The sequence below is a fragment of the Drosophila guanche genome, unplaced genomic scaffold, assembly GCF_900245975.1.
Source record: "Drosophila guanche unplaced genomic scaffold, DGUA_6, whole genome shotgun sequence".
NCBI classification, from domain to species: domain Eukaryota; kingdom Metazoa; phylum Arthropoda; class Insecta; order Diptera; family Drosophilidae; genus Drosophila; species Drosophila guanche.
In genome coordinates, this window is record NW_022995749.1 from 5,067,252 (window position 1) to 5,094,852 (window position 27,601).

At 40.4% G+C, this 27,601-nt stretch overlaps 2 protein-coding genes across 2 annotated transcripts; both read right to left on the reverse strand.

Annotated features, from left to right (window-relative positions):
• Nucleotides 1-43: 43 nt before the first annotated feature.
• Nucleotides 44-23,075, reverse strand: LOC117585422 (sentrin-specific protease-like). Its single transcript, XM_034274895.1, has 5 exons — nt 22,941-23,075; nt 22,258-22,862; nt 18,943-18,949; nt 2,027-2,034; nt 44-58 (listed from the first exon to the last, which is right to left on the reverse strand). The coding sequence occupies exons 1-5, from the start codon at nt 23,073-23,075 to the stop codon at nt 55-57; spliced, it is 759 nt and encodes a 252-aa protein (XP_034130786.1). The 3' UTR covers nt 44-54.
• LOC117585584 (tetratricopeptide repeat protein 12) lies at nt 7,717-8,621 on the reverse strand. The gene is made up of 3 exons (XM_034275122.1): nt 8,440-8,621; nt 8,021-8,371; nt 7,717-7,964 (listed from the first exon to the last, which is right to left on the reverse strand). Exons 1-3 carry the CDS (start codon nt 8,604-8,606, stop codon nt 7,748-7,750), a joined length of 735 nt encoding a protein of 244 aa, XP_034131013.1. The 5' UTR covers nt 8,607-8,621; the 3' UTR covers nt 7,717-7,747.
• Nucleotides 23,076-27,601: the final 4,526 nt, after the last annotated feature.

Below are 27,601 nucleotides of genomic sequence, written 5' to 3' on the forward strand. Positions count from 1 at the left end.
ATTTTAGTTTTCACATTGGAAACTTCTTAACTTTGTCCCGCATGGCACACATTTTTATCTTCAAGCCTCTTATACCCTCATACCTAAACTTCTGTTCACAGGGTATTGTCGAAAAAGATTCAATCGCGTTTTCATCCACAAAAATGTATTTATTTATCTGCTCTTTTATGTAGTTTTTTCTTTGTGTATAAAAATGCTTACAAACGTGTTTATTTTTTTAATTGCTCACCAGTTTTTCTGCCTCTTGCATATAATTTAATTTTATTTATTACGTCCTTACGAAAAAACGCAACAAAACAGGAACAATAAAAAGGAGTGGAAGCTCGCAATAAATTTTAAATATTTCAACTATTTCTTTGGTTTTTTTTTGAGGATATGTGAAGGGGCGCACTCTTTGCAAATTCGTTATCAATAAAAGTTATTTGTTTTTTCTACAGAATTGAGTGTGTGTTTGAGAGGGCGTTGATCAGCTTCCGGGCTAAATGAAAATGCAATTCCACTACAAAGAAAATAAAATGCACCATGCAAAATAATGGAGTACTCTTTTCAATAAACAAATATTTTTGTGGAGTACTCGTATACGAAATGCACAAAAATCGCTAAATTTAATAGAGCTTGGATTTACTAATATTTGATAAATTCAATTATCGTTTGTTTTTACAGAAAAGAAATAATTGATGGAGTGGCCAACGGCAAAGTAAATATTTGATGCAGAAATTTGTAGAGGTACATTCTGTGGAATAAATTAGTTTTAAAGCGAATTTGTTCATTTGTTAGTTGAAATTTGTTATGTGTTCTGCAAATTGTTTTTCGCTGCTCTTTTTTCTTAATGCCTAATCTGTCGATTTTCATTCATTCCGCTCTTAATTCCAATTATTCTCTCTCGGCGACTACATCGATCAATCTCTCTCTCTCTCTCTGACGATCTTCACCTTAAGTACTAGTTTTGCGCCCTCCCCTTGTACGAAATACACAACTTCCACTCAAGAAAGAATTATCTCCCTAAAATTCTTTGCAACAACAACATTACAGCGCATTCGGCTGAAACTTTGTCATCAGCGTCGTTGCCGTATGCGCAATGCAAGCTAAACTTAGTGCGTGGATGTTTGCGTGAGTAAGTCTTCGACGCCTGCATTAACTTAGGTACCCCTCGCGTTCTTCTCATTTGCGCTTTGTGCTGTGGGTCCGCTCTGGGTTATTGAAGAAGCTTGAGCTGGTCCACGGCCCTAGCTGGTGCTAAGTTTTGGACGCCTGCATTAGTTCAGGTACCGCGCGCATTCTTCTCATTTGCGCTTTGTGTTGTGGGTCCGCTCTGCTGCTGCGCGGCGGCAGAGGGCTATTGAAGATGCTTGAGCTACTCCACGGCTCTAGCTGGTGCGAAGTCTTTGACGCCTGCATTAGTTCAGTTCCCGCGCGCATTCTTCTCATTTGTGCTTTGTGTTGTGGGTCCGCTCTGCTGCTGCGCGGCGGCAGAGGGCTATTGAAGATGCTTGAGCTACTCCACGGCTCTAGCTGGTGCGAAGTCTTTGACGCCTGCATTAGTTCAGTTCCCGCGCGCATTCTTCTCATTTGCGCTTTGTGTTGTGGGTCCGCTCTGCTGCTGCGCGGCGGCAGAGACACAACCCTGAGGTGGTCCAAGGCTCGAGCTGTTGCTGATACCGCGCGCCTTCTTGTTATTTCCGTTTTGTGTTCTGGGTCCCCTTTTGTTGATGCGCAGCGCGAAGATCACTTCTACATTTCTGGTCTTCAGAAGACAATAGTTACATGCCATGATCACAAATCAATATTAAATTTTTTTCGTTTCAGGTACATAAAAAAACAATTTTATTCAAAAGCATATTAAAAACAGTTGTTCTTTACTCGCAAAGCAGTATTTACGAGTGATCTAAAATCTCATAGAACTTAAAAGTAGCACAAACTGTAGACAGTGGGAGAGCTTTCTGTACTCTTGCTAGGCGATAGCTCCTTGCCGTCCTTTTTGTTGGTGGTTGGCTTAGGTGGCTGCTTCTCCTGCCAATATTCGGACTCTGTTTCGGATTCTATTGCCGGCTCCACGGGCAGCAGGTGGCGACGCATCGGCACGGGTTTTGGCCCTCCAACGACACCATTGGTAGGCATGTCCTCCCTGATGTCCTCGGTCTCGCGAAACAGTCGACGCAGCCTCACTTGTCGCATCTTCATATCGATGGCGCGGTCATTGATTCTCTGCATGCGCGCGTACTGTTCGCGTAGACACTGCAGCTTGTCATTTCGCTTGCTGTACATGTTGTACACGTACGGCGACGATTTATCCTTGCAGAACATGGATTGGGGCTTAAAATAATTTAGATTTTAAAATGAAACTTGAAATTTTGTCTTTGCAGCTTAAAAGTTTAGAGCAAAACTGACTTATGGTTTGATTTAAGGTTAAAATATTGAATGACTTGGCCTTCAGGGCCTACCTATTGTAAAAATCAAGGAAATTGTTAGATGTTTATAGGAGGGCATTGTTATTGTCAAGTAATTTGCGCATTCCGACCTTCTTGGCAGCAGCTCTGCTGTCTGGGGCTACCTTCTTCATTCAATGACAACTCTTTTGCACTTATTTCTGGTCCATTAAATATTTACAATGAGGCAAACAAATCAAAGTGACAGCAAACAGAGAAAGAGAGTGAGAGAGGCTTTTACTTTTACTGATTTTCGCTTTACCAAATATTTGCATACCGTTCCAACCCTCCCACCCCCACGCTCACTTTCTCTCTGTGTCTCTGGAGAGACTACTTTCCTTTGACTGGAAGTGAAGGAGTTGTCGAATCCAAAAGAAGAACGGGGTGAAGGGCGGGGCACTTGGCACGATTTGCATTAAGCCTTTGCCTCTCCACAAAATGTTCTACCATCAAAGTGGCTAAAAAGTCTCGCCTGTGCCCCTTGGCAATGCCCATTATCTTGTAATTATTTAAGTGCCTTCAATGAGGCACCTTATTGATGATGACAGGCAACCCAAGAACCCAAGAGCCTCTGTCCAGAAACACCGCCCAACGCCCAACGCCCCATCGTCATCATCAACACATCCTTCAGGACGGACCCCCTCTAGCGATGGCAATAAGTGAAAAAAATCAAAAAGCCATAAAAACTTTACACAATCGAAACGTGCAAAAGTTGATTTTTGCCAACGCCAGCAGCAAAAGCCAAAGAAGAGTCCTACCCGCCCCCATCCTCCTACTCTGCTGCTCAACAAATGGAATCGAAGGGAAAATAAAAAGAAAAAACCAGACAACAAAAAAAAATCAAAGTGTGGCCAGGCCGACGGAGTATGTGAAAGTAAAGTTTTCCTTTCCTTGCTGCTCCCCAGTTTTGTTGGAGTGGGTAGCTAATACGAGGACACAGTACAGTACAGGACGACGACCAGCCCAGCCAGGAAAGTGTGGAGTGTGGAGCGTAGAGTGGACAGCATTCAGAGCTGGGGAAAATCGAACCATAAAAAACGAGAGCAAATAAAAAGCGCAAGAAAATTACTTTCCGCTCTACAAAATTTTCTGCAAAAGCACAGTGGTGCGAAAGAGCATTAAAAAAGCATTTGATAATTTTACAATTAGCTTAAGAAAAGATCTTTGTAGATGGATTTATGGGAAGTTTGTTAATCAATTGTTTGCCTTGTAATTTCGTTAAAAAAATTTCTTAAATTTCCCTTATATTTTCCCATGCCCGTTTGCCAATCATACACTGGCACCACTGTGTGTGTGGCAACATTCAGCATCACCAATCGTTGGTGCCGCCGTCCGTCCTCAAAGTCAAGCGTGTAAAAGTAAGTAAAGTTGCGAACAAAAACCTTTTCCGCCTTTTCGGCTTTGGCCATCGGCCTTTATTTTCTTTTTTTGAGGCATTATGTACTGACAATTTTCATGATTATGCGCTTACGGGTTACCAGATAGAGAGTGTCCAGTAGGACACTGCCTGCCTGCCTGCCAATCCGTTCTCCCTTCATCATCATCATCATCATCATCATCATCGTCTCTCAGTGTCCGGTTGAGCGCAGCTGTTAAGCCTTTTCCGTTTCCGTTGGCGTTTATTTTTTTGTTCCTTTTTTGTGTTGCCCCACTAAGAGATTTCTTTTCTATTTCACGACTTGACTTTGGCGCCTAGTATTGATAGGATTGAGATACCATTGACAGCGAGCAGCGAGTAGAGTGGCGAGGCCAAAGGCAGTTTCCTGGTTATGGCCATCAAAACGGATATGAACATGAGCGGAGGGACGGAACGGTACGGTGATGCCATTCAATTGGAATTGGCGGATGGATACTGAATGTGTAGCCCGACATTTTACGGGTAATTATCGAAAATGTACTCTGGGGGTAGTACAAGGGAATGAAAGATTAAAGATAGGCGGTGGTCGGGGTGGTCAAATAAATGAAACAAAATAGAGATGTGAAATAGATTGAAGTGATGGAAAGATTGTATCGAAAAGGGGAATGAATTAAGGCAAGTAGTAATAGGGGTGGCCAGAGAGGGGCTACAGCTGAAGCTGGGTGCACAAATGAAACAAAAACTGCTGTAAAAAATCCAACCTACAGCTGATTTAATGGCAAGTCTGGACTCTCCCACCTAAATGGCAAATTAATAAAGAAGTTCTCTTCCACAAAACTTTCATTAGCTCTCTCCCCCACTGCTACACAATTCGATCCTCATGCCCCTAAGGAATTTCAATTATCCTCGCGAAATCGGTTATGGAATCCGCGCTCAGGCAAACATCTTTTTGGTCATAAAATTGTCATAACTGCAAAGTTATTGTGACATTTCCAATAAACGCGGGCACAAAATTGCCAGCTGTGGCTCAGACTCCAACTCCACAGCTCCTGCCCGTGGGGGATTGGAGTTCTGATGGTTAATTTACTACAATGCCGCGCCAATATGCAACATAAATAATGTTGAGCACTTGACATAAATAACCGAAGAATGCTAAAATTGGCAGGCAAAAGGGAAGGGAGAGAGAGTAGGATAGGAGTAGAAGTAGAAGCCAAAAGGAAGCAGGAGGAAATGCTAAAGGTCTGGCAGCTGCTACTGCTGCTGCAGTCAATTTCAGTTTCAGTTTTCGTCTCTGGAACTGTAACAATTAATTACTAACTAACAAAGTTCCACTTGCCAGGCGCTAAACTTGTACAAGTCGAAGTCCTCCCCTAAGGTCTACAGGAGCCAAGCCCAACCGAACCGAAACGAATCGAAGGCGACGTCCAAGTCGTTGACTGTCGCGCACATAAAGCGCTTTTAATTGATTTTCTTCCTGTTACGTGCGTTGGGCGAATTGGAAATCCCATGCTTGGGTTCTTCGGGCATCCTTCTGCCTGCTCCTTGTGCCATTCGTAATCGTTCATTCATTCATTCGAAATTGTAGTTAATTAATAAATTATTCCATGCGATTGAACTAACAATGTTGGACTGTGAAAACTTTCACTATGACATGGAGAGTGGAGTGTCCATCCAGCTGCCAGCTTTAATTAGCTTTTTTCTTTGTGATAGAACTTTTTGTATGCTTTTTGAGGAGGGTATTACGAGTGCATACAACATTTTGGTGGCCAGAATAAGCATTTTTGAATATAAATTCTTTGAAATTAAACAACAGCTGCTGACAGATTTAGTTTTTCCACCATTTTTTCTTGCCAAATCTCCAGCTTTCATGAGATCTCTATATCCTGAGGGGTATCTCCTGTTTCGTAGGATTTTGTTCTGTTTTTGTCTTACTTTTTGTCTCTCATTTCACTTTTATTTATTCCCAATTTTTTTTTTTGTGTTTGCCTCTTTTTGGGGGCCACTGCAATTAAACACAATTTAATGTGTCGAATGTTTATGTTGCCTGCATGTTGCGTATACGCAATGTGTTCGCCTTGTTTCGTGTACGTAACTGCTGGTAATGCGTGTGCGCCCTCTTAGCCACGATCTCGTAAATGGCGCGCGTGGCTCATTCGACAATGCCCATATTTCTTTTTTAAAGATACGACCTGAACATAAACATTTGGGATTTAGGACAGGTCCAGAACAGAGAGCGACTAAGGAGAGGCTGCTGCTTGTCCAGAGATGGGCAGAGTAGGCTCTGGTCCTCAATTAAATTTCGTTCTATTTTATGTCCATCCAGCGCGGGACAATCTTCTTTTGGCTCAGGTGTGTGTTGCCGCCTATTTGGGGAAGTAATTTTGGGCAAAGAAAAAGTACCTGGAAATCCTCAATTAAATATAAGAAACTGAAAAACTCAATTTAAAACTATATTGCATGTCAATTAACGAACAGCAATATGGCCTATCATTTGCACAAAATTTAAGCTCTGAAAATTGAGAACAAATAAATAAAACATAGAATAGAAATAAAAAAAGATTTTACAATTTCCAAATTGATTTTCAAGTACTATAAAAACCCTTGAAAATTCTCCGTTTCATCAAAAGATTTTCTTCAGAGAAAAGTATGAAAATATATTTGTTTGCACAGCAAAAAAATAACATTTCTTCAACTACAATTCAGATTATTTCCTCTTCAGCAAAAGATTTCTTTTTGCTCTGCTGACGCTGCACAATTTTCTATAAAAATATAATAAAATATGAAATAAAATATATATGCAAAAAAAAAAGCAAACATATTTCATAAATCCAAAAAGGCAAACCGGAATGGTAAATACAATTTTCATAAAAACTAATTGAATAAACAAACCAGAAAGGCAGGACATGGATACAGAGGCAGAACGCAGAGAGAGAGAGAGAGACACCCAAAAGGCATTAGCAGCAGATTACTGTCCAAAGGAGGAGCAGCAGCAGGAGGCTGCCACACATACAGTGCTCACTCGTTCTGCCTCTCTTCACGTGCTTGCAACTGCATCTCGAAGAGTCATTAGCAATGTGACCCAGAAATGGAACGGACCTTCCTAACCACATAAAATTTTATGCTGTTTGCCATAATAAATTTAATTAAAAAATCAAATTGACTGAGAGTGAGACAGAAAGCGAGAGAGAGAGAGAGAGAGAGGCAGCAAAAGTGGGTAAAGTCAGCTACTGGAGACGGAAGAACATTAGCCACAGTCGTAGTTTCAGCCTCGAGCCCTAGTCCATAGTCCTTGTACAATTTTTGTTGCCTACGAAATGTGCAACTGCTGCTGCTGGGAGTAATATTTGGGTCAACTTCTGGTCGACATTTGATCCACTTAATGGCCAGCAGCAGGCAGAAGGCACAGCCCACAGGCGCACAAGTCAAATGGAATTAACGGACTTTATAAAATTGCTTTTTCTTAGATTTTGGAGTGCAGTTTTGAAGACAGAGAAAATATCCACCTCAGAGTCACGTTAAAACCTTTTTTCAATTAATTTTTTCAATGACTTTTCCTTGGCTTTCCGTTTGCTCTCATCCTTTTTTATCAATTTGTTGAAGATTTTTCTCTCTGTTTTTATGAGCGGGCAGTTAATTACGGGGCGAAGAAAATGAGTGAAAGAAAATGCCCGGCTAATCAACTGAAAAGTTGTTGAAACATCATCGCCGCGAAAGGTGTTGGCTTTCGCCTTCAATACCAAAGCGGAAATGAGGAAAATTCAGTGCAAAAAGGGAGTTTTTTTTTCTTGGCACTGATTGGCATCATAATGAAAGCTGAGATGAGGATAAAGAGCAGGGAATAATGGATTGAAGAAGCAAAACGATGTGTGTAAGATCTTTGGGGAAAGATTTTTACAAGAATTTTAAAGATTCTTTAATTTGTGTCTATATTTGTTGCTGAATATTTTCTCTCATGCTCTCTCGCTCAAAGGTGCGATCGCATCTTGTCCAAAAAGTTGTCAATAAATTCATCTTCGTTGTGATTCGAACGCCGGGCCATATAGACACTCAGTTGGTAATGACTTTCATCGTTCAAGCGCTTATTGGCGGCTGCCTTGTACAGCCAGGCACGCAGATATTTCGGATCCAAATAGGTTAAAATATGATCACAATCCATGATGGCACGCTTAAACTCACGACGTCTACAAAAGGAGGGACTTGAAGATAAATTTATAGAGAAATTAATGTGGAAACCCACTTTATATAGCACAGCGCACGATTCACATAAAGCACCGGGGTATCATTGATGGTGGCCAGACCTCTGGTGTACTGCTGTATGGCCAATTGGTAGTTCTCCTTGCGATACTCATGATTACCCAAACGTCGAAAATTGTCAGCCACACGCTCCCGTTCAATACGCACCAGTTGGCGGCTCCTTAGATCCAGATCGACTTGACGCATAAATGTAAACTGATTGGTGTTGGCCGTGACTTTGGTCTTCGATCTGCTACGCTTATAGTTGCTGCCATAGATCGAACGACTTGTGACCACATAGTTTTGATCTGTTAGTTTTTCACTATAGTTTTTCTTTTCCTTGGAAGTGGCGGCACTTTAGGCAAGGGAAGAAGGTAAAAAGGTTATTGAAGGTAAAAGAGAATGCTTAAAAAGGTTAGTTACTCCGCTTTGTTGGCATCGCCAATGGCTTCCATAAGCTGCAGCACATCATCGACCGTTGATTGGCCGTGTATGAATTCCTCGTCCGTGTGGGGATGCTGATATATGATGTATTCTGGTATATCCTCTGGATTGGGTTTCTTCTCCGATGCGCGCTTTGTGTGTGCCATTTTTAATGGGTTTGAGTGTTTAATTCTATCTCTATTTTGTCGTATAGTGTGAGACGTTGGAAATTGTATAAATGATTTGGAAATTGACAGGAAACACGAAGGCCTATTTTGTGTATTAAATATTACAGATTAAACTGTATCTATATTTATTTTAATGATTAAAATATTGAATTAAAATCGGTCTTGGCTTCTACTCTCTTTCAAACTTTATCTCTTCCTTCTTTTGCCTTTGCTGCTTGTCCCATTCCCCTCTTTCTGTTGGTGCCTTCTCGTAATTATATATTCTTCTCAAATTAATTGACTTTTTTGCATCAGCAAATGAAATTTAAGAAATCTTTTACGCTTCACCACAGCAACCCACAGAAACCCGCAACCCCACGCCAAATCCTATTCCCCTCTCTCTACTCTAAACCAATGGCAAATTTCCTTATGGTTTTATGGGGCCTGATTTTTGCATACAATTTGCACGCGCTACTGGCGATTTTTAATTTGAATTAAAAATGCATCATTGCGTTTGCGATTTTAATGCACACACAATTAAAAGCGGCAAGCGGCAAGTCCAGGAAATTGCCAAGCGAAAAATGCATTTAAAAATCCATGGTGCAAAATCCCAAATTCAAATGCAAAAATCAATGAGCAATTGGGAATGTAAATTGTGCAGAAAAAGAAAGCGAAAAAGTTCCCTGGCGACAGAGCGGGTTGCTGCGACAAGCAAAAGAAAAAGCTTGAAAGTCAAGCAAAAGGAATCGAGAATTAAATGAAGTGAATGCAAATCAAACTAATGTCAGTGTGGGAGAATGTACGACGAGGATTGACAACATACGCAATGCGGCGTCTGTCTTACGATGGAGAGCCTTTGGTGTGCCCTTTGATCATCCGAAAGGAGGCATGATATTTCTTTATATAAGTTTTTGATGAAAAAAGATATCTTTTAGTTTTATTTATATGTAAATAATTTTTAATATTTTACAAACTTTTAAATTGGTGAAAAAATATATCTTTCGACGGTAAAATATTTATTATTATGAATTTTGGTTATATATATGATAAAATATTAATATTTTTATGAAAAAAGATCACGTGAAAATTGCAGAACTGTGCGAAAAAAAATCTTTATGGATACGCAATTTTTATAAAAAAAAAAAAAAATTTAATTAAATTTAAATTTAATTTTTTTTTTTTTTTTACATATATTATGGTAGTTCTACAGTGTTCACACTTATTCAATGTGTCTTCTAGGGTATCATAAGGCTTCTAAATAATCTATTTCTGTCTCTCTCTCTCTTCCTCTTTCAATCCTCCGCCTCCTTTGCTCATTGAGACATTGCTGAAAAGCTGAAAAGTTTCGCATGCTAATCGCTAATTGCTTTTAAAGACACTGCTGTGGTGTGGGGTGCAGGGAAAAACAGAGGAAAACACTCGAAAAGAGGAAAACATACGATAGTGTGAGGGAAAACAGAGGTTTTTCCGAATGGAAAATTGTAGGATTTAGGTAGATTGAAAGGGGATTGTGGCTTGAGGAGATGAGAGTATCGGCGAGGACACCCTGTGCGTGTGAGCTGTAATTGTCGCGCTTTTCAAAATGCGCAATTTGCAATGCAAATGTCGAGGCAGCGAGAATTGAGAGCATTAGTTTAGCAACAAAACCCCACAAATCTCACACCCCGAACCACCAACGCCCAACACAGACTGTCAACAGATGGTGGCGCCACCGCGTTAAATGAAAATACTTTTATGGAACCCCCCTCCGCCATCGCTCCAGGGTGTGGGTGGGTGGTAACGATTGGCAAGGTTTGGCAACAGCTTAGCGCACAATCAATTAAACTGTTTTATTGACACTTTTCCTTGACACACACACACACACACACACTTGAGGCATAGATATACACACACACACACACAAACACAGACAATACATTCTTGACTCACAGACAGACCTTGGGTATAGTACAAAAAGAAGCTAAAGAAAAGCAAACGGATAAGGAAAGGGGGTGGCAAGAGGGTAAAAGTCAGGGTAAATGCCTTGACACAAGAGCAAGATAACGAATTTTTGTTGCACTGAAAGAAAAGCCAGCAAGCCAGAGCAGAGAGGAGTCGAAAAACAGAGCTTGGTTGCTTGATTTTTATTTGATTTTATTTAGTTTAGAATTTTTTTTACTGATCATTTTTCATTGATATTTTGAGGAATTCCTAATAAATATATTCCCTATTTATTTTTCAGACTTTCGACTAGAACATAACTCTCCCGACAGCACTCCCCATCAGTGAATTAAGGTAAGCTTTCAACCGCATAAATCAAATCAAAGAATGGAATGGAAATGCTAAAAAAAAACTCATCTCTTTTATATGTTCTGAATCTTTCTCTAAAATAATTATATACCCTTTACCCCATACCCTGCAATCGCTTGAGTAGCATTTACTTGTCTATCGAAAAAAAGAAAGTAAACTGTGCAATTAGTTGACTTAACTTCTATGACACACAATTGCCAATTTATTGGGCAGCACAGCAAAGCATTCTTTGCCATTCCCCTGCACTCCGCCCGCACTTCAGAACTCAAGCAAACGGAAATTGAGTGTCCTTGCAGAAGGGATTTATTTATGGTTCATAGATTAAATACTAATTAACACCCAACCACCCAGAGAAAACATTGCCATTTGATTTATGTCCCACATCGTACTGCCGCTGCCGCTGCCCTGCCCTGCCCTATGGTGCGTGTGTTGTGTCCTGTAAGGATTAGAGATGAGAGACACTACAGAAGAAAAAAAAGAATAACAGCGGCTGCCACAGCAGAGACCAAACATTTGCCTGGACCATTGACCAAGGACCCATTATGCGTATCTTTTGTTGGGATGTGCCCAACGCCGCCGCCGCTTAATGCCATAAATTCTGCTTAAATTATTGGGGTTGGTTAACACGCTTCGGTTTTGGTTTCTGTTTCAGTTTCGCATTTACTTTTATGCTCTGCATTTGTTCTTCTTTTTGTGTGTTTTTTGTGGCGTGGCTGGGCAGAACCTTAAAGGTCCTTTGCCTCTCGAGACGCAAATTACCATAAAAATATTGATAGAAAGAGGCTGCCAAAAGAGAGCAGGGGCGGGAGTTAGTTGTGGGTAATAAAAAGAGTATAAGGCAAGGCATTTCTTGTGTGTGTTTTAAGGGGCAGACAGCTGTGTTTGGCCTCGCGAGAAGGAAAGAATATGCTTCTCGATTGATTTTTTAATTTTTTTGTATTATTTCTACCAATTGCAAGTGCCAAATTAATTTACTTAGGGTATCTTTTAGTCTAAATGTAGACTCTAACATACCTACTTTGATTTTTTTTTGTGTGCCCCCGCAGCAACAATCTCCCAGGCATTGTTTCCGCGCATTGCCAGTCACTCGCCAAAAGAATGGCCTGAGGTGTTGCTGGGGCTTCAGTTCTTTGGGGGGGGCGAGCGGCTGGCTGGGGCTGGAATTTGTTGGTGCTGGCTCTCTCTTGCTATTTGAGTTTGAGTTTGGGGGTTTACCCTGTTAAATTTATGTGTCTGCATGTCGCGGGGACGCATAAAAAACCTGCATAAGAATCAGATGCGTTCCTGCGTTTTGGGGGAATCGTGAATCGTATGGGGAGCAGCATAATCAAGCGGAGAGACAATGCCCATAAAGTCGGCTCTCGATTCTGTTGATTAACGAGTGTCCAGAGCCCCCGTCGTACTCCCCCATTACCATGCTTCGTTTACACTGCCACCACCCCCCAACTGATTATGGTATTTATCGGCCTATGCAAATGAGTGCCTGAAAAATTCGTCTCTGTTGCAATTCTGCACTGCTCTTTTTTTGAGTTGGTTTTATTTTTAAGCCTTGCCTCATTTGAATGCACTAATTAAATGTTCTTTAACGGGAAAATCGTTTAAAAATCGCTTGCAATCAAAATGTGCGTTTCATGATGACAACAAATGCAGCGAAGAGCAACAGAGAGAGTGATTTTGCATGTGATGGGGGGATAATGCAAGCCTGTACGGATCAATTCATTCATAGTATAAAGGCTAAAGGGAAAATGGCTAAAAGCAAAGAATATTTTAAATTAATTAATATTTTTGAATGCTTGTGAATATTTAAATCATTTAAAAACCGCTTACCATTGTGAAGTACATAAAAAATGAGCATTAATAGCAATGATTTGTTTTTTTTTTACCTTTACAGAAATAATTAATTAAATAAGTAATTAAATAAACACAATAACAATTATTGTAAAGAAATGAATAAAAAAAATTAAATTGTAGTTTTTAGTATTATATTTAGTATTATTTAGTATTATTTAAAAAGTATTTATAATAATAAAATAGACAAATTATAGACACTTGTCATTGATCATTCAATTAATATTCCGTGATTATGTTTGCTGATTTTTTAATACTTATATTTTATATCAAACTTTATGATCCGGAAATAAAATTGTATCTAAGGAACATAGAAATGAATGCATTTGATAGAATGTGTGAATGATTTTATAGTTATGTGCAACACAATCTGGCAATCAAATATAAATTATACGATTACTGGTCGATCTCTCCCCCCGTCTCCCTGTGTGACTTTCTTTCACTCTTATTCCCATTACCATTTTGCATTTGGCTGCTGATTAAAGCATTGTTGCATTACGTATGCATTTTGTTAGTGGAAAATCGGCTACTTAATCGAATTAATTAAAATTTCATAACAACAAGCAGAGTAGTAGAGGAAATGCCAGCCAAAAACCGTGGAAAAGTGCCCGCAAAAAGACTGAAACAATTTCAAGTTGAGCGCGCACAAAAGCCAACCGCATATCAAAAATGCATCTAGGTGGAGTAGAGAGGGGATGCGTGGGGGGTGTACACATGTATCTGTGTGCATCATTAAATGCAAATTTATTTAAATTTCATTATAGAACATAATCAGAGTGCCAGGCCATGGAAATCGGTTACGGTAATCGCGGCCAGTGCAAAACGAGTTGAATGTTTTCACTTTGCACCAATTAAATACACAGATGTAATAAACGCACACAGCTACACATGCTAAATGGAAACAGTGGGGGAGCGGTGCGGAGGTGCATCTGTGTGTAAATGCAAATATCCGCAATTAAGCAATAATAATAAGCATCATTAATAAATCATTGCGAATGCAAGCGAGCAAGCGACCAACACCAACAAAAAGCGCATATGAAATGCATATGAATAAATTGAATGCCATGGGCATTCATTCATTTGGCTCAAAGTATAGCACTGCAATATGGTTTGGGGTTTGTGCTCATTGAAACCCATTGACAGTTGCGCTGTGTCATGTGGGGAGCATCCTTTTGTATTCCTTCCTCACTGAGTAGTGCAATTAACATTTTCTCTGCAGCTCAGTTTTATTTAAAAACTTGTGTGCCCAGAATGAAAGATCTGAATGAAATATCTGCTCACAGAGTGACGGAATGACATGAAAAGCTTTTTAGCTGCAGACAAACGATGGCTGCACTCTGCTACACAGATAAATGTCAGTTCAAACATTTGACTTTTGATGATTTTCTGTTTTAATTAAGGACATTTTTATGAGGCATGCATTTCAAGGGAACTCTCCTTTTAGTGGTAATGAAAGGAAATGAAATGAGACAGAATTTTAAGCATTTGAAAAATGTTAATTAAAACTCGTAAATGATTTGAATCGATTTACCATTAGGTTTGAATAGAAACATTTATCAAAAAGCCATAAAAAACGAAAATCTTAAAATATATTTTGATCCATTTCTAGCCACAGTTCCTTATGTTTTTACTCCCTGCAATCCAACCTTTGAATGACTCAACTCACTTGTTATCTACTCAAACACTCAATCTGTATATTTATTTCGACGTGTATCTCTCGAACTTTCTTAAATCCCACCTACAGACAGACAGACACTGAAACCTTCAAACAATTTTTAGTGGCAAAAAATTCAATTTTCCCTGCCGCCCCATAACTCATCGATCACGACAGTTGGCTTTGGGCTTTGGGTACGGCACGTTACGGCAAAGGAGCTTCCTGCCCAACAAACAAAAAGCAATTAAAACGTTTTCCTTTTCGGGGTTTTACAGGGGGCGGGCGTCCCACAAAACACTTGACACTACAAGTAACATTTTCCTGTCTCTCTCTCTCTCGCTCTTCTTGGTCTTTGAGCGGTTCGTGTCTCTCGCCGCTCCTTTGAGCGTATAAAAGTTTAGCGCATTCTTTTTGAACACTCTCGTAAATTTCGAAATGGACGTTTTTATGTGTACGTATGGAGCAGCGGGGCCACTTCAAATAATTTGCAGTGCACAAAAATTTATTGCAATTTTGGTAATGAGTGCTGCAGGCAGCATCGGCAGCGGCAGCGGCAGCGGCAGCGGCAGGACCTGGGCTAGAACCTTAATGTTGTTAGTGTTTGCCCTGGCGGTTTTCCTGTGTGTTTGTCTGTGCGTTTGTGTGTGTGTGTGTGTCTTGGGTTTCCTCTTTTGCTTGTTTGAACTTTGTGGCATTTCCGTTGCATTTCTTTGTGTGTGCGTCTGGGTTTTCGGTTTGCCAGCGGAAACGGAAGTTTTTAATGTTGCCCATTGGCCGTAAGTTCGTGAGCAGCGGCTTGCTCTTCCTACCTCTCTCTCTCTCTCTTTGGTCATTGTTTTCGCTTAAAATTAAACGCTTTCAAACTGCAAAAACTACGCAAAATACTTGAATGAGTGTACGAATGAGAACAAAGGCTTTAAAAACGCAACTCCTTCCACAGAACAGCGTAGCACACACAAAAGCGCATTTCGCTGTTTATGCGAGGTATGCGGTGGGGATTGTTGACCACAGGAGCAACTGGGCTTTGGCTGAAGAAGGGATATGATATTTCGAGATGGTATTTGGGCTTGAATATCGGATTTAAAGCTTTGCCTTTAGCTGCATTTTGTATGATGATTTTTTTTTTTAAATATTTATCAAAATTAATTGTTTTCTGAATATTTTTCAAACTTGAAAGGAATTAAATATGTTTCTATTACCATTGGCAAATAGGTAAAAATATTTATTATCTCCACATCCAGGATTCCATTAATCAAACAATTTCTATTTTTAGCTACTTTTACGAGATTTTTGCACACATTTACCTGTAACAGGTCATCCCTTAGTCGTCAGACCTATCCAGTTCTCCTTCCTCTTTTTGGGGAAAAAAGTTTTGTGCAAGCGGCAGCCCGCATTTTTGTTGTTTTCCTCTTAGGGCCGAAAAGGCCTATCCGCGGCACAAAAGTCCGCTGCCGCACGCCGCAACAGAGAGCCACAGTCCAAGATAAACATACTCAAACAGAGAGCCAACAAACACAACCACACACACACACACACACACACACTGACATAGTGGGAGTGAAAGAGAGGCAGCTGTAGAGGGAGAGAGTGAGCGCATCAAGTGCGTTTACGTTGTAGCCCCAAAATGCACGTCGCTCGTAAATCTCGGGCGTGAAAAACATCAGTTTTCGTTGTTGCCCTGAAGTCTGTCGGGCTGCTGAAGGGCAGCGAGCAAAAAAGTAGCACTAACGGGCAAAGCTAGAGGGGGGTGGTGGGGCGCTGGCCCTTGGGCTACTGGCAGCGGTTGGCGGTCTGCGTTTCGCGGTCGCGTGTCTGCCTTGGTGGTTGCTCACTCCAGCTCATGCTGCCCTGCAGCTCCACGCAGCACATATTCATGCAGAGTTTTAAAGCCGTGCAGCTGGCAAATCCTAGTCACAGACAAGGCGCACTCTCGGACTAAGTAGAACATAACAGAATGTTTCTAGCTAGGATGTGGCTTTGGCAGAAGTCTGCTTTGCAATATTTCGACTCATAAATTCTTTAGTCACATTAAAATAATTAATTTTGATTGAAATATAAACAATTATACTCTGAAAGCAAAACATATTTAGCTCAAACATAAAATTCTTAAAAATATAAATAAAATATTAATTTAAAGGGAATTATATTTCCATCAAATATTTGCATACTAAAAATTTATAAACACGTGTTTAGTGTACTGTTTTTTTTCTGTATTTACTGCTTCTATTTCCACTGCTCCTTGCTCTTATGCTGCCCTAAATCTAGTATCATTTTTCTACCTATGAGTTACTTGCACAAATCTCTTTTGAAGTTTTAACACTTGCCGCAATCCAATTCAGGCAACTTTTCACTTATCTTCGCTTCACTTTTATCTAGTTTTTTTTTGAAGCTTATTTCTCACTTTCTCTCCATCCTTAGTGGCCCTTTAAGCTCTATTTCTTCACTTTCTCTCTCTTTAGCCGCGTGTTAAGCTCTTTTTCCACTCATAGACTGGCAGTACGAAGCGGAGTGTAACCCACCATGAAACGGACCTTGGCAACTGTCATATACTTAACCGGAAACCGAGAGAACAGCTTAAAAATCAGACAGACCATGGCCTCCCGCACACATGTGTCTCCCCTGTGGGGATCGGTGGAGGCGGAGCAGGGTCCTCCGGATATTGCCCAGCAGCTGCCTTTTGTCGCGTCGGGCCACTCTGGACGGCGGCAGCTTTTGATGTTTGCTGTTTGTTCTGGTTTCATTTTTAATACTCATTCGTATTCCTACCCGCCGCCCCCAGTGCCGCGTGCCAGCAGCAACCCTTGTGTGGAATTTTTAACTCACACCTGAAACAGCGAGTAGCAGAACCAGAACCAGAACCATCAACAGAGGCCCCTATGCCTAGCCACACTGCCAAAGCACTTCAACTGCTCTCTGATACAGAAATTAATTGCGTGGATCGAGTGGCCAAAAAAACAGTTAGAGAGAGAGAGAGAGAGAGAGAGATGGACAGAGGGAGAGTGAGAGAGAGTGAGTGAGTGTGTTACCAAAATGTTGACGCTTTGCTAAGCCATGAAGCCCCGCTCCAAAAGAACCGCAGAGACCCACAAAAGTGACAAACGCAAACACATTTGCCATACCATTCGCCAGATACGACAAGTATCTATAGCTGTGAGGGGTGTGCGTTAGTGTGTGTGTGTGTGTGTGTGTGTGTGTTGCGTGGCACTTGACGAGATTTGTTTATTTGTCTATGCGAATAGGTCTGCCCCCGCGAGTCTGTCTGTGGCTGTCTGTGTTTGGATTTGACCGTCTGGACAGCAGCGACAAAACAATAAAATTAAAGAAAAATCTGTATATATGCATATGAGATCAGAGATATAGAGAGCAGAGCGTTGGGTTTGAGGTACAGCTCGAAAAATCTGTTGAAACAACAAATCTGTGAAATCTTTTTTGTCGTATTGTTTGTGAGGACCCGCAGGAAAATTCAATGTCCAATTCAATGGAGCAGCCAAATCGCTTTCAACAGCAAAGATAATCACAAAGAAAGAAGTCACACGCGCAATGAATAACAAAGAAATGTTTTTAAATATTGTTAGCTATTTTTTTTTAATACAAAAGGAAACAAATTCCTGGTTAAATCCTGCCCTGGAACATCACTAACGCACCTCTCACCACCCCAAGGAAAATAAGGTTGCCACTTTCTGTCGCTTATTTTAAATGCAATAAATGAAGCTGCAGACAGACGCTTTTCATTAAGTTATTCTGGTTTTTTTCTTCTCGAATGCAATTTGTAGAGTTTTGATTGAATTTCCCGTGGCAGACAAGGCCACAAACTCGCTTTGATTGAGTGCACAATTTGTTAATTCGATTTTTGTTTGAAGTTTCTCTATCGCGCTTGTACCCCTACGTCCCTTTTTTTTTGTGTATCAATCTGTTTAAGCAGGCACAATTTTGTAATCTCATTTAATTTGTTCAGCGAGTGACGTAATGTGAACTGATGTGAAACGCCTCGAATTTGCATGTTTTATTAATTATATTTCCCTGCATAAATTAATAGAAAATTGCATTCTGTGTGTGCACTCAATTATTTATGCTAAATCTTTAGCATGTTATATTTCACAGCAATTTTCTACGTATAGTTTCGACCCCTCTTTTTTTTGTCGACCAGCTGTAGGTATTTTTTTATTTGTAAGCATTTGTTTGTTTAGACTTCATTATTTTATAATCAGGCAACAAATTAAAAGGCTATAAAATATTGTGTGTTAAATTGGAGAAAATCGGCTTTGAGGTGTAAAAATGGTTTATTTTATTTTTTGTTTGTTTATTTACGCGATGTTTTTATAGGAATTTCATTAAAAATTGCAACGTAAAGGTGTTTTTTTTTTGCTTTATTTTTTGCTACCTCTTCCAGTGTGGCTTAGCAGCAAGTAGTGGGTTTTTGCTCTTTTTAAACTCTTCTCGCAATTTCTCAACTGCAAAAATATAGACTAAAATATATTTTAAGGTTTAGGACATTTCTAAGCTATTTCTACAAATAATTTCCATTTATTTCCACTAAAAATTCAGCTGCAAACCTTAAGCTTTACTGAAATTCTTGTCTAAATTCTTTGTCGTATTTTTCCCCCATTTTCCCCATAAGCTGTAAACATTAAGATAATTCCCATTTTATCTTTTACCCCCCAAAAGAAGCAGCTTTAACGATGACACCCTGTAAATGTATAGATAAATCCCAGTAAATGCAAGAGGGGAATCCTCTTCCTATCCTCTTTCTATGGATCCCTGCACCCGCTGTGGCATTGCATACAATTTTCATTGCTATTGTTGCAGGAGGGCCCAGTGTTTTGGCTGCGGTTTTGCGTTTTGAGTGCGTGTGCACAGAAAAACGATTAAAATTTTAAATTTACACGCAATTCAGCAGTGAAAATGCAGTAGGAAAATGGTTTGCTAGATAAAAGTAGGATGGCTGGCGGGCGGGCGGGCGGGGCTAGAGAGGGTCGATTGACCAAGCGGAAGTGGCGTTTATGATTTGGAACTAATTGCAGCAGGGCACGACCAATAAACACAGCGCAGAAGCGCAAAGCAGAGAGCAGTCCAAGTGGGAAAAGTATGGAAATAAACTGTCGATATAACGACTACAAAATGACATTTAAATATCGATAAGAAATACACCGAAAGTTGGAACAAAATTGAGAAATGAGCGCAGATAGTTCTCCATCTACCAGAGATTTTCTCCTTCTGTTGCATGCATCCGCACAAGTCGAATACACCCTTTGGTGGCCACGCATACCGGGTATAAAAATTAGGTAGATCCCTGGCCATGCCGAGATGGGAGGAACGAGGATGGACAGTGGGTGGAAATTTGGGTGCGGAAGCCATTCGGGGTAATTACAATTGCATTGCGGTTAACGGGCAAGGCCCACGCTAAATCACTCAGAAAGAGAGAGAGAGAGAGAGAGAGAGAGAAAACACAGCGGGGGAGTGCGACCATGCAGCAAGAGGAGATTTTCCAATTTTGAATAATGCAACTGCAACGCCGGAGGCATAACTCTACCTCTGTCTCTACGGGTGCCCGCTGCAGGTGGGAGCCAAGTGCCCTGCCCCCGTCACGCTCTAAGAAGAAGCCGTTCTGCTGCATAAATCAACAAACATACAAATACCCTGACGGGCAAATTGGCGACTCCCGTAGACTTTGACCACATGTCCTCCCCCCCCCCCCCCCCCCCCCCCCCCCCCCCTGCAATCCAATCCGTAGTCCAAAGCCCAAGCACAAGCCCCAATCCCCAGAGAAATCCTCGTCTCAGCTGGTGCCTCTTTGGCAGAAGGTGTTCCCATGCCCCTGCAGCCGTTCCATTGCGCCTCCCGGGCATTATGGAAATCTCTTGTTGACTTTCACAAATGAGCAAACGCACGATTCCCCCTCCCAGTCCCAGTCCCAGTCCCAGTTTCAGTCCCAGGCCCCAGACATATGCAATTTGTGTATCAATATTTACGCGGCTTTGGCCAAATTAATGGCCTCTCCCCAGCCTTCGTTTCGGCCACAACTGAGAAGGAGATTGAGGGATCCCTACTCTGTATATGATCCATGTTTAATAAATATTGTTTTTGGCTCAATTTTCCATAAACGAGAGAATTTATTTCTCATTTAATGCACTGACAAATACCATTTGGTTTTTGTTTGAATAAAACAGAAATATGATTGAGAGGCTTTGGCAAAATATAAACATAATTAATTGATGGAAAATATTAGAGCAAATGTTAGAAATTTAAGTGGAGCGAGACAATGGAGAAAACAGCTGTGAAACGTAGCGAAGCCGCACTGGGAGAGAAATTTGATTTTATGGCGAAACAAAGAAATGAAAAATGGGGGAGGAGCCCAGTCTTTTTCCAACTGGAGCTAAGCCACACTGGGTAAAACATGGAGAAAAGGCGCATGCGAGAGGCGAAAGATTCTGCTTTTTGCTGAACGATCAAATGCAATTTGTTTACCACAGTTTTTACAGAGACCAACCACCCAATACCCTTTCCATATTGAGTTAACCCGCGAATTCCATGTAATTTTTTGTCAACAGAAATTAAATTTGTGCCCGGCCACGTTTCGTCTTTACCCCCCTGCCCATTACTTTTGCTGGCACTGTAACTTCACTCCATTTTATCGAATGACTCACACTGCAATGCATTTGTTGGCATTGGCGTGTATATTGCGTATCTGTGAGGTGTATCTGTGTATTTATAATTTATATGCATTGTCAGCGAGCGAGCACGCAGGTTGCCTGCCCATTGGCCATCTCTCATGCAGCTCTCCCCCGGCCCCTTGCAAATGCAGTCAGGCAGTCGATTGTTTTATGCGTTTGCACACAGGGACACACAGGACCACACAGGGACACACAGGACCACACAGGACACAGATACAGCTACAGATGCAGACGCAATCACGCACACAGCAGCAGTCGATATTTGCATTGTTGCATATTTAGCAATAATAAAATATTTAGTGCCATTTCCATAAATTTATTATCGCCACGTTTTTTGGTTTGGGCGCAAGAGTTCGTTTCCCCATTGAACAAACATTGAGGTGGGTGGAGGTGTGTTTTATTTTACATTTTACAGTTTAAATATTGCGCTAAGAGGAGGTAAATAAATGGTTCGGGCATGCGTATGATAAATTTTGCATATTTTCAATTGTAATTGCAGCAAGATTGAAATTGTATTTAGTGCGTAAGGAAGACGTTCCAGTGAATAATCTGCCTAAAATTGCTTGTCTTTCCACAGATTTATTCTGTATTTTCTGCTGCATTTTTCCCTTGGATATATATTTTTTTCTGGGCATACGCTTTCCGTCGGTATTCATCGTACTACCAGCTATATTCCCTTATTCATTTAGCCATAAATATAATTGTTTTAACCCTAAGTTCCCTAAGTTAGCCATATAATTCCATACATATTCTCATTATTAAATCACTTCCATCCTTAAGTTATGCTCCTTCCCTTCAACTCAAAATCTGGTAGTCTGTCTGTCTCCCCGCCTCCCCAAAAATAGCAGTCTGCAATGCAAAATGGCTCTGGTCGAATGATAAATTACACACCTTGCTCATGCACTGGACAATCAGGTGAGAGTCAAGGGATGGTCAGTTGTTCAGGGGTCAGAGGTCGGTCTATTCAGCAATTTGTTGCATTCATGCATTGCGCAAATATTTCCCAGACATTTCAGGCATTTTCTTTGGGTGGCGCAATCAAAACAAAAGCCAAGGTCTGAGAGGAATTTATGACCATGCAATGTGATTGCAAAGGGCTTATCGACTGGTGGGACACACAAATGATGTATGATTTAATGTAAAATATGTATTTATTTTTGTATCTATTCAGGATGATGTTCCATCAGTTAGTTTTCCATTGGCGATCTCTAGAATCATTTTATAACGCAAATTCGGCATGTCCTTTTGCTGGAAGGTCAAAGGCTGGCAGCGTGTCACATATTCCGCCGCCATGCAGGTAAAAACACCGCAGTCATAATAGTTGCCTTGCTTTGGCATATCCTTTACATTTTCGATCACAAATTGCGATGTGTCGTACGGCACCTTGAACTTGTCCTTTGACTCTTGATCGAGGTAATTGGCGAGGGCATGGAGCAGCTCATCGTTTCCATTGTCAATCGAGTCATAAGATTTTATAGTTTTTTCTCTTAAATTAATAATTGCCACCCACCAATGGTTATTACCATCATTTTTCGGTACTAAAATGATGTCATACCCCAATAAGTTGGTTCCCTTAGTATAGCGTCTAACACTGTTATAGCCAGAATTCAGTAAACGATCTGGGAAAAAAGTGCTAAATGAGTAGACGCTCGGTAATTGTTGGTCTTGGCTTCTGGAGCGTTCGCTGATCAGTTGCATATATAAGTTGATGATTTCATCGTTGAGCCATGCATTGCCGTATAGAGTCTTTATATCTTTTACTTTAATGTTGTATCTCAATTTAGTGATGATAATCTAAAATATATAGAAATAAAGTGTTTAGCATTTTAGGGATCCCTTGTGGGATCATAAATGCAAAGCGTAGGTACTTACTTGTTCTTCATCCTTTCTACTGCATAATGTTTCAATAAATATGATCTGTTGTTCACTTGGCTGAAAAATCGATGGCATCTCAGGTTTCTCCTTCTTTGCCGTCTTGCGAGGAAACGGCACCTTCTTTGGAGACATTTCAGGCCTGTCAAATAACAAAGAAAGGTTTGAAATTAAGTTTCTACTTAATGAATAGAATGCCATTTCAACATACTGTTGGACGAGTATTCTTTCTTCACAAACGCATTTGCATCGCGAATGGCGTTTTCTTTTCTTTTCACTTCGTTTCTTCCTTTTAAGACTACAATTATTTCAAATTATTATTTTTTAAATTCATAGAATTTGGTGCTTAGACGTACATCTTTTTAGCCTTTTTAGTTTCTTCCTTAATCTGTTTCTTCATCTGTTTCCTCTCTTTCTGAATTTTCAACTCATGCTTAAATTCCGCAACGGAACTGAAAATTAAAAAATTTAGAGTACAAATTAGTGAAATTATAGAGTGCAGCTGGATTGGTTCAGTGTGCCAACTTTTTCAGTTCTTCAATTTCTTTTTTGTCTTCCCCTTTAGCCCGTTTAAGAGAATTCACGACTTCGCTCATGACTTCAATTTTATTGTTCATTTTATTGAGTTCCGCATTCGCCAGCCGCATCAGGGTGGAACCTTTTGCCAACCTTTAAATGGAGAAAATAATTAAGAAATTGAGTTCACTCGTCCTGGAGTTGCATAGATTTCACCTTCTAGTGGCGTACAACTTTTGCCAGATTTGTGTAGCGGAGCTCTTTTTTTTCATTGTCGTCTTCAGACGGGTCTTGACCGGGTCTCTTAAATGTATGTATATCACCGGTTTGGTACTTCTTGCCGACCTCCTAGGGATCTTATTCTTTTCCATTTCTTCGATCTTTCTGGCCGACCTCCGAGAAATCTCCTTCATCTTTTTATTATTTTCTGTCTTCTTTACCGTCTTTGGAGGAATCTTCTTGGTCTGCTTCTTTTTATTATTTTCTGTCTTCTTTACCGTCTTCCGAGGAATCTTCTTGGTCTGCTTCTTTTTATTAGTTTCTGTCTTCTTTACCGTCTTCCGAGGAATCTTCTTGGTCTGCTTCTTTTTATTAGTTTCTGTCTTCTTTACCGTCTTCCGAGGAATCAGCTCCTTCTTTTTAATATTTTTGGTCTTTTTTGCCACCTTCTTTTCATTATTTGTGGACTTCCTTGCCTTCTTGAGAGGAACAGCCTCCTCTTTTTCCCTATCTAGTTTGCGCTTCATTTTTCTTTGCCTTAGAAATGTAGCTGGCAATGGAAGAAAAAAATACAGCAAAATTGTACAGGTTAAATGGAAATAAAAATTGTTAATTATACCAAAGGGGGCAGTTTTCCCTTGGAAGAGAACGAGAGAGAGAGAGAAAGAGAGAGTGCCCAGCCGTATTAAAACTCTTTCCTTATTGGTAAGTCACACTGGGAGAGAGAGTTTTGGTACCCGATTTGTGTGCACGCGTCGGAATATGCTCTTCACTTTATAAGGTCTAAAAAGAAACGAACGAAAAGGAACGACTTGTCTCTGTCTCTTTGGGGCATAGAAAAAATTAAACTATGGTCAAAGTTTAAGCCGTATAGTTTTCGGCATCTGTGACATTATTGAGAATATACTTGTGTATGTACGTGGATGCGCACTCAGCCCCTAGCCTTGAGATTCTGCGCAATTCCCATTGAATTTATTACAACAATTTGTACCATAGACGAGCTGCACTCGCACACAATTGCCCGCGATGAACTGCACAAATTAAACTACCTTTGAGTTTGTTTTCAATGTTAAAAAGATCTTACTTGCAAAATATCACAAATTTTCGCACTGATTCTTGCCACACGGCAACTGAAAATGGTTTGAGTGATTTGCAATTGATGAGTTGTCATTTCATGAAAAGCATGGCCTGCTAACATAGGAAATATGGTGACCTTTAACAGCACTTTTTTGTTGTTTAACAATTTACAAAGAGGAACAGGCGCTGTTCGTTTTCCAACACTACCTTGAATGAAATTTACCATTCGATGTCTGTGCTGCTGTGTTATCGAATAAAAGACAGTTAAAGTAAATAATCAATGGCTATTTATTTATTTATCTGTTGTTGTCCATAAATTCTTGGTAAATGATAATCATAAACAATTTTGTCGCTTTCTGTCGATGCGTGGATAGGCGCGGTCGCCTATCGTCAGTGGGGGGGAATATTGTTTGATGATAAATGTGCTTAGGGTTCACGCCGCCGAGTGTCAATTGTGTGTTTGCGGATAAATAAAACACAGATTAAATCATATATTATGGTCAGCAGCGTGGCCGCAAACATAAGGGTGAATGTTTCTGTGGGCAAAATATGTTAAATTATTTAATTTTACATTAAGTTGATCAAATCAATGCAAAATCTTATTGGATTTGTTGGGTCAGCCAACTAAGACTCTTGTTTTAAACTTGTTCCTTCAAGTTATGCCTTAATTCAGCCTTCTCTTGCAACGGAATCCGTCAAGAACCAAACACAAGCGCAATTTTAAGCCCCAGAAATGGTTTCAGCTTCTGTTTTTTGGCCATAATTCGGGTGAAAGAACGTTTTAAAGTTGTATGCACATCAATTGCTTTGGCCAGACCTTTTGGTAGAGAAGAGTGAAGAGCAGAGTGGCGAGTTCTATCCAATAAGCAGCTCACGGAAGTAGCAGAGGGATGTGTCCCGGATGGGTCTGGGCACTGGGAGCGAGAACCCAGTGATGGATCAGACATTGTGGCCTCACTTTTGGTCAGAGCTGCAGCACGCAGTTCCTTTTGTTAATGATACTCTTGTTGGACATCAGCAAATGTCCCGACAGTAGCATCATGCCCATCATCATCATCATCATCATCATCATCAGCCAGAAAGGATGTGCTCCCAACCCCCCAGCCCATCCCACAAAAAAAAAAACATTATAAGAGGAAAGCGGTGAGCTGCTGCTGCTGCTGCTAGTGCTGCAGGAGATGGTTCTGAACCATTTTGTGGATTTATTGACATTCTGTGATGTTATTAAAGTTGATTGCCAGAGACTGTGCACGTTTTTGGCTTAGACGAAAAGGGCCACGGAGCCGCCTGTGGCCTGTGGCCCAAGCTGCCTGTCCCTCTCATGCAGTGCCTGTCCTGCAAGTGCTGCCTCCTATTCCCAATCCAGTAACTGTTGCACCAATTCAGCAAGTGCTGCCTCAACCTGCAATTGCATCCTTTTCCAGCACCGCCTCTCTCCACCTCTCTCTGTGTGGCGCATCAAAATGCAGCTTAGGCTTTCGGATCCTGTGTGCACACACAGAGATACAAACAGAATGCAACCGACGAAGAGCTCACTGCGGTCAATTCGAAGGAATCAATAGCCCCACCACCCCACAGGCAGGGGTAAAACAAAACAAAAAAAATATTCAGTGGGAAAAAATAAAAGCAGGAAAGGGTGTAGTGAAAAACGCAGCTGTTGGATGCCCTTACAGATTGGGATAGAAGATTTCCATGCCAAAAAGGAATGGGTTTTAGCATCTAAATGGGCATTCAAGTGCCTTTTGTTAGTGTATTAAAGCAGCCTGCTACATGGTCAAAGTTACCTTCGAATCCTGCTGCAAGTACAGTGCACCTTTTGGAGCAGAAGCTTCGTCGATGTCGTCGTCGCCGCATCATCATCAAGTCTAATATGCGCATTATTGGTTTTTGTCGTCCTGCCTTTTCGATTGTCCCCATTGCTGATCCTGTGCCCATGCAGCAGTTATCCTTAATATGCCTTGCATGTTAATACGCTTATTCCTTAGTCCTGGACAAAGACAAAACACACTCGACATGCAAATATGAAATGCAAATTCTAGTATGGCGCAATATTACAATTTACAGAAACAGAAAGAGAAACCGAAATGAAAAATGCTATGGCCAAAGCCTGTCACTCCCCCTGTTCCACGTGCCATGCCTCCTACGCATACAACAAAATCCTTTTGATCTTATTTTTTAATTTAGGATTTAATTTGGTTTTTCCTGGCAGCAGGAGGAGGCTCCTCTTCCTCAGCCTTTTCTGCGGCGCCACACATGGCCACCACCCCGTATACTTGATATTAATACGCCGCAGCCTTGCAGCCTGGCAGCCCCCTCCCACCGCAATTTTCTCAGTTAAACTTATTAAAATATAAATTTATATATGCAAAATGTATGCCAATTTTCTTTCTTGTTTCGGTTATTGTTTGTTGCATATTACATTTTGAGATACATTCTACATATAAAATTCAAATTGTATTTCATTTTTTTGCGGCTTTTGCGGCGTGTTTGTGAGTGGCTTTTCCACGGTCTGTGTGTGTTTGCGCGTTGGAAATTCAATGAAATTAAGTTTATTGGGAAAATGTTAAACAAGATAAAGAAATTTTCTGAGGTTTCAGAAACCGATTTAAAAAAGAATATAATTTTGTTGTGTTGTTATTTTTTGAGTAATTTTAAAAAACTTTACCTATATTTAAGTGTTTTATTTATAATAGTAGATCTTCAATCCCTTTGCACATGTTTGGAATAACGCTTTTTTTTCTTAAATACTTTTTTTGTAATCTTTTATTTTAAATTTTAGATGTGGAAATTTTTGGAATTTTTTTTACATATTTTTTTTGATAATTCTCTGTCTCGAATATAAACAGTGG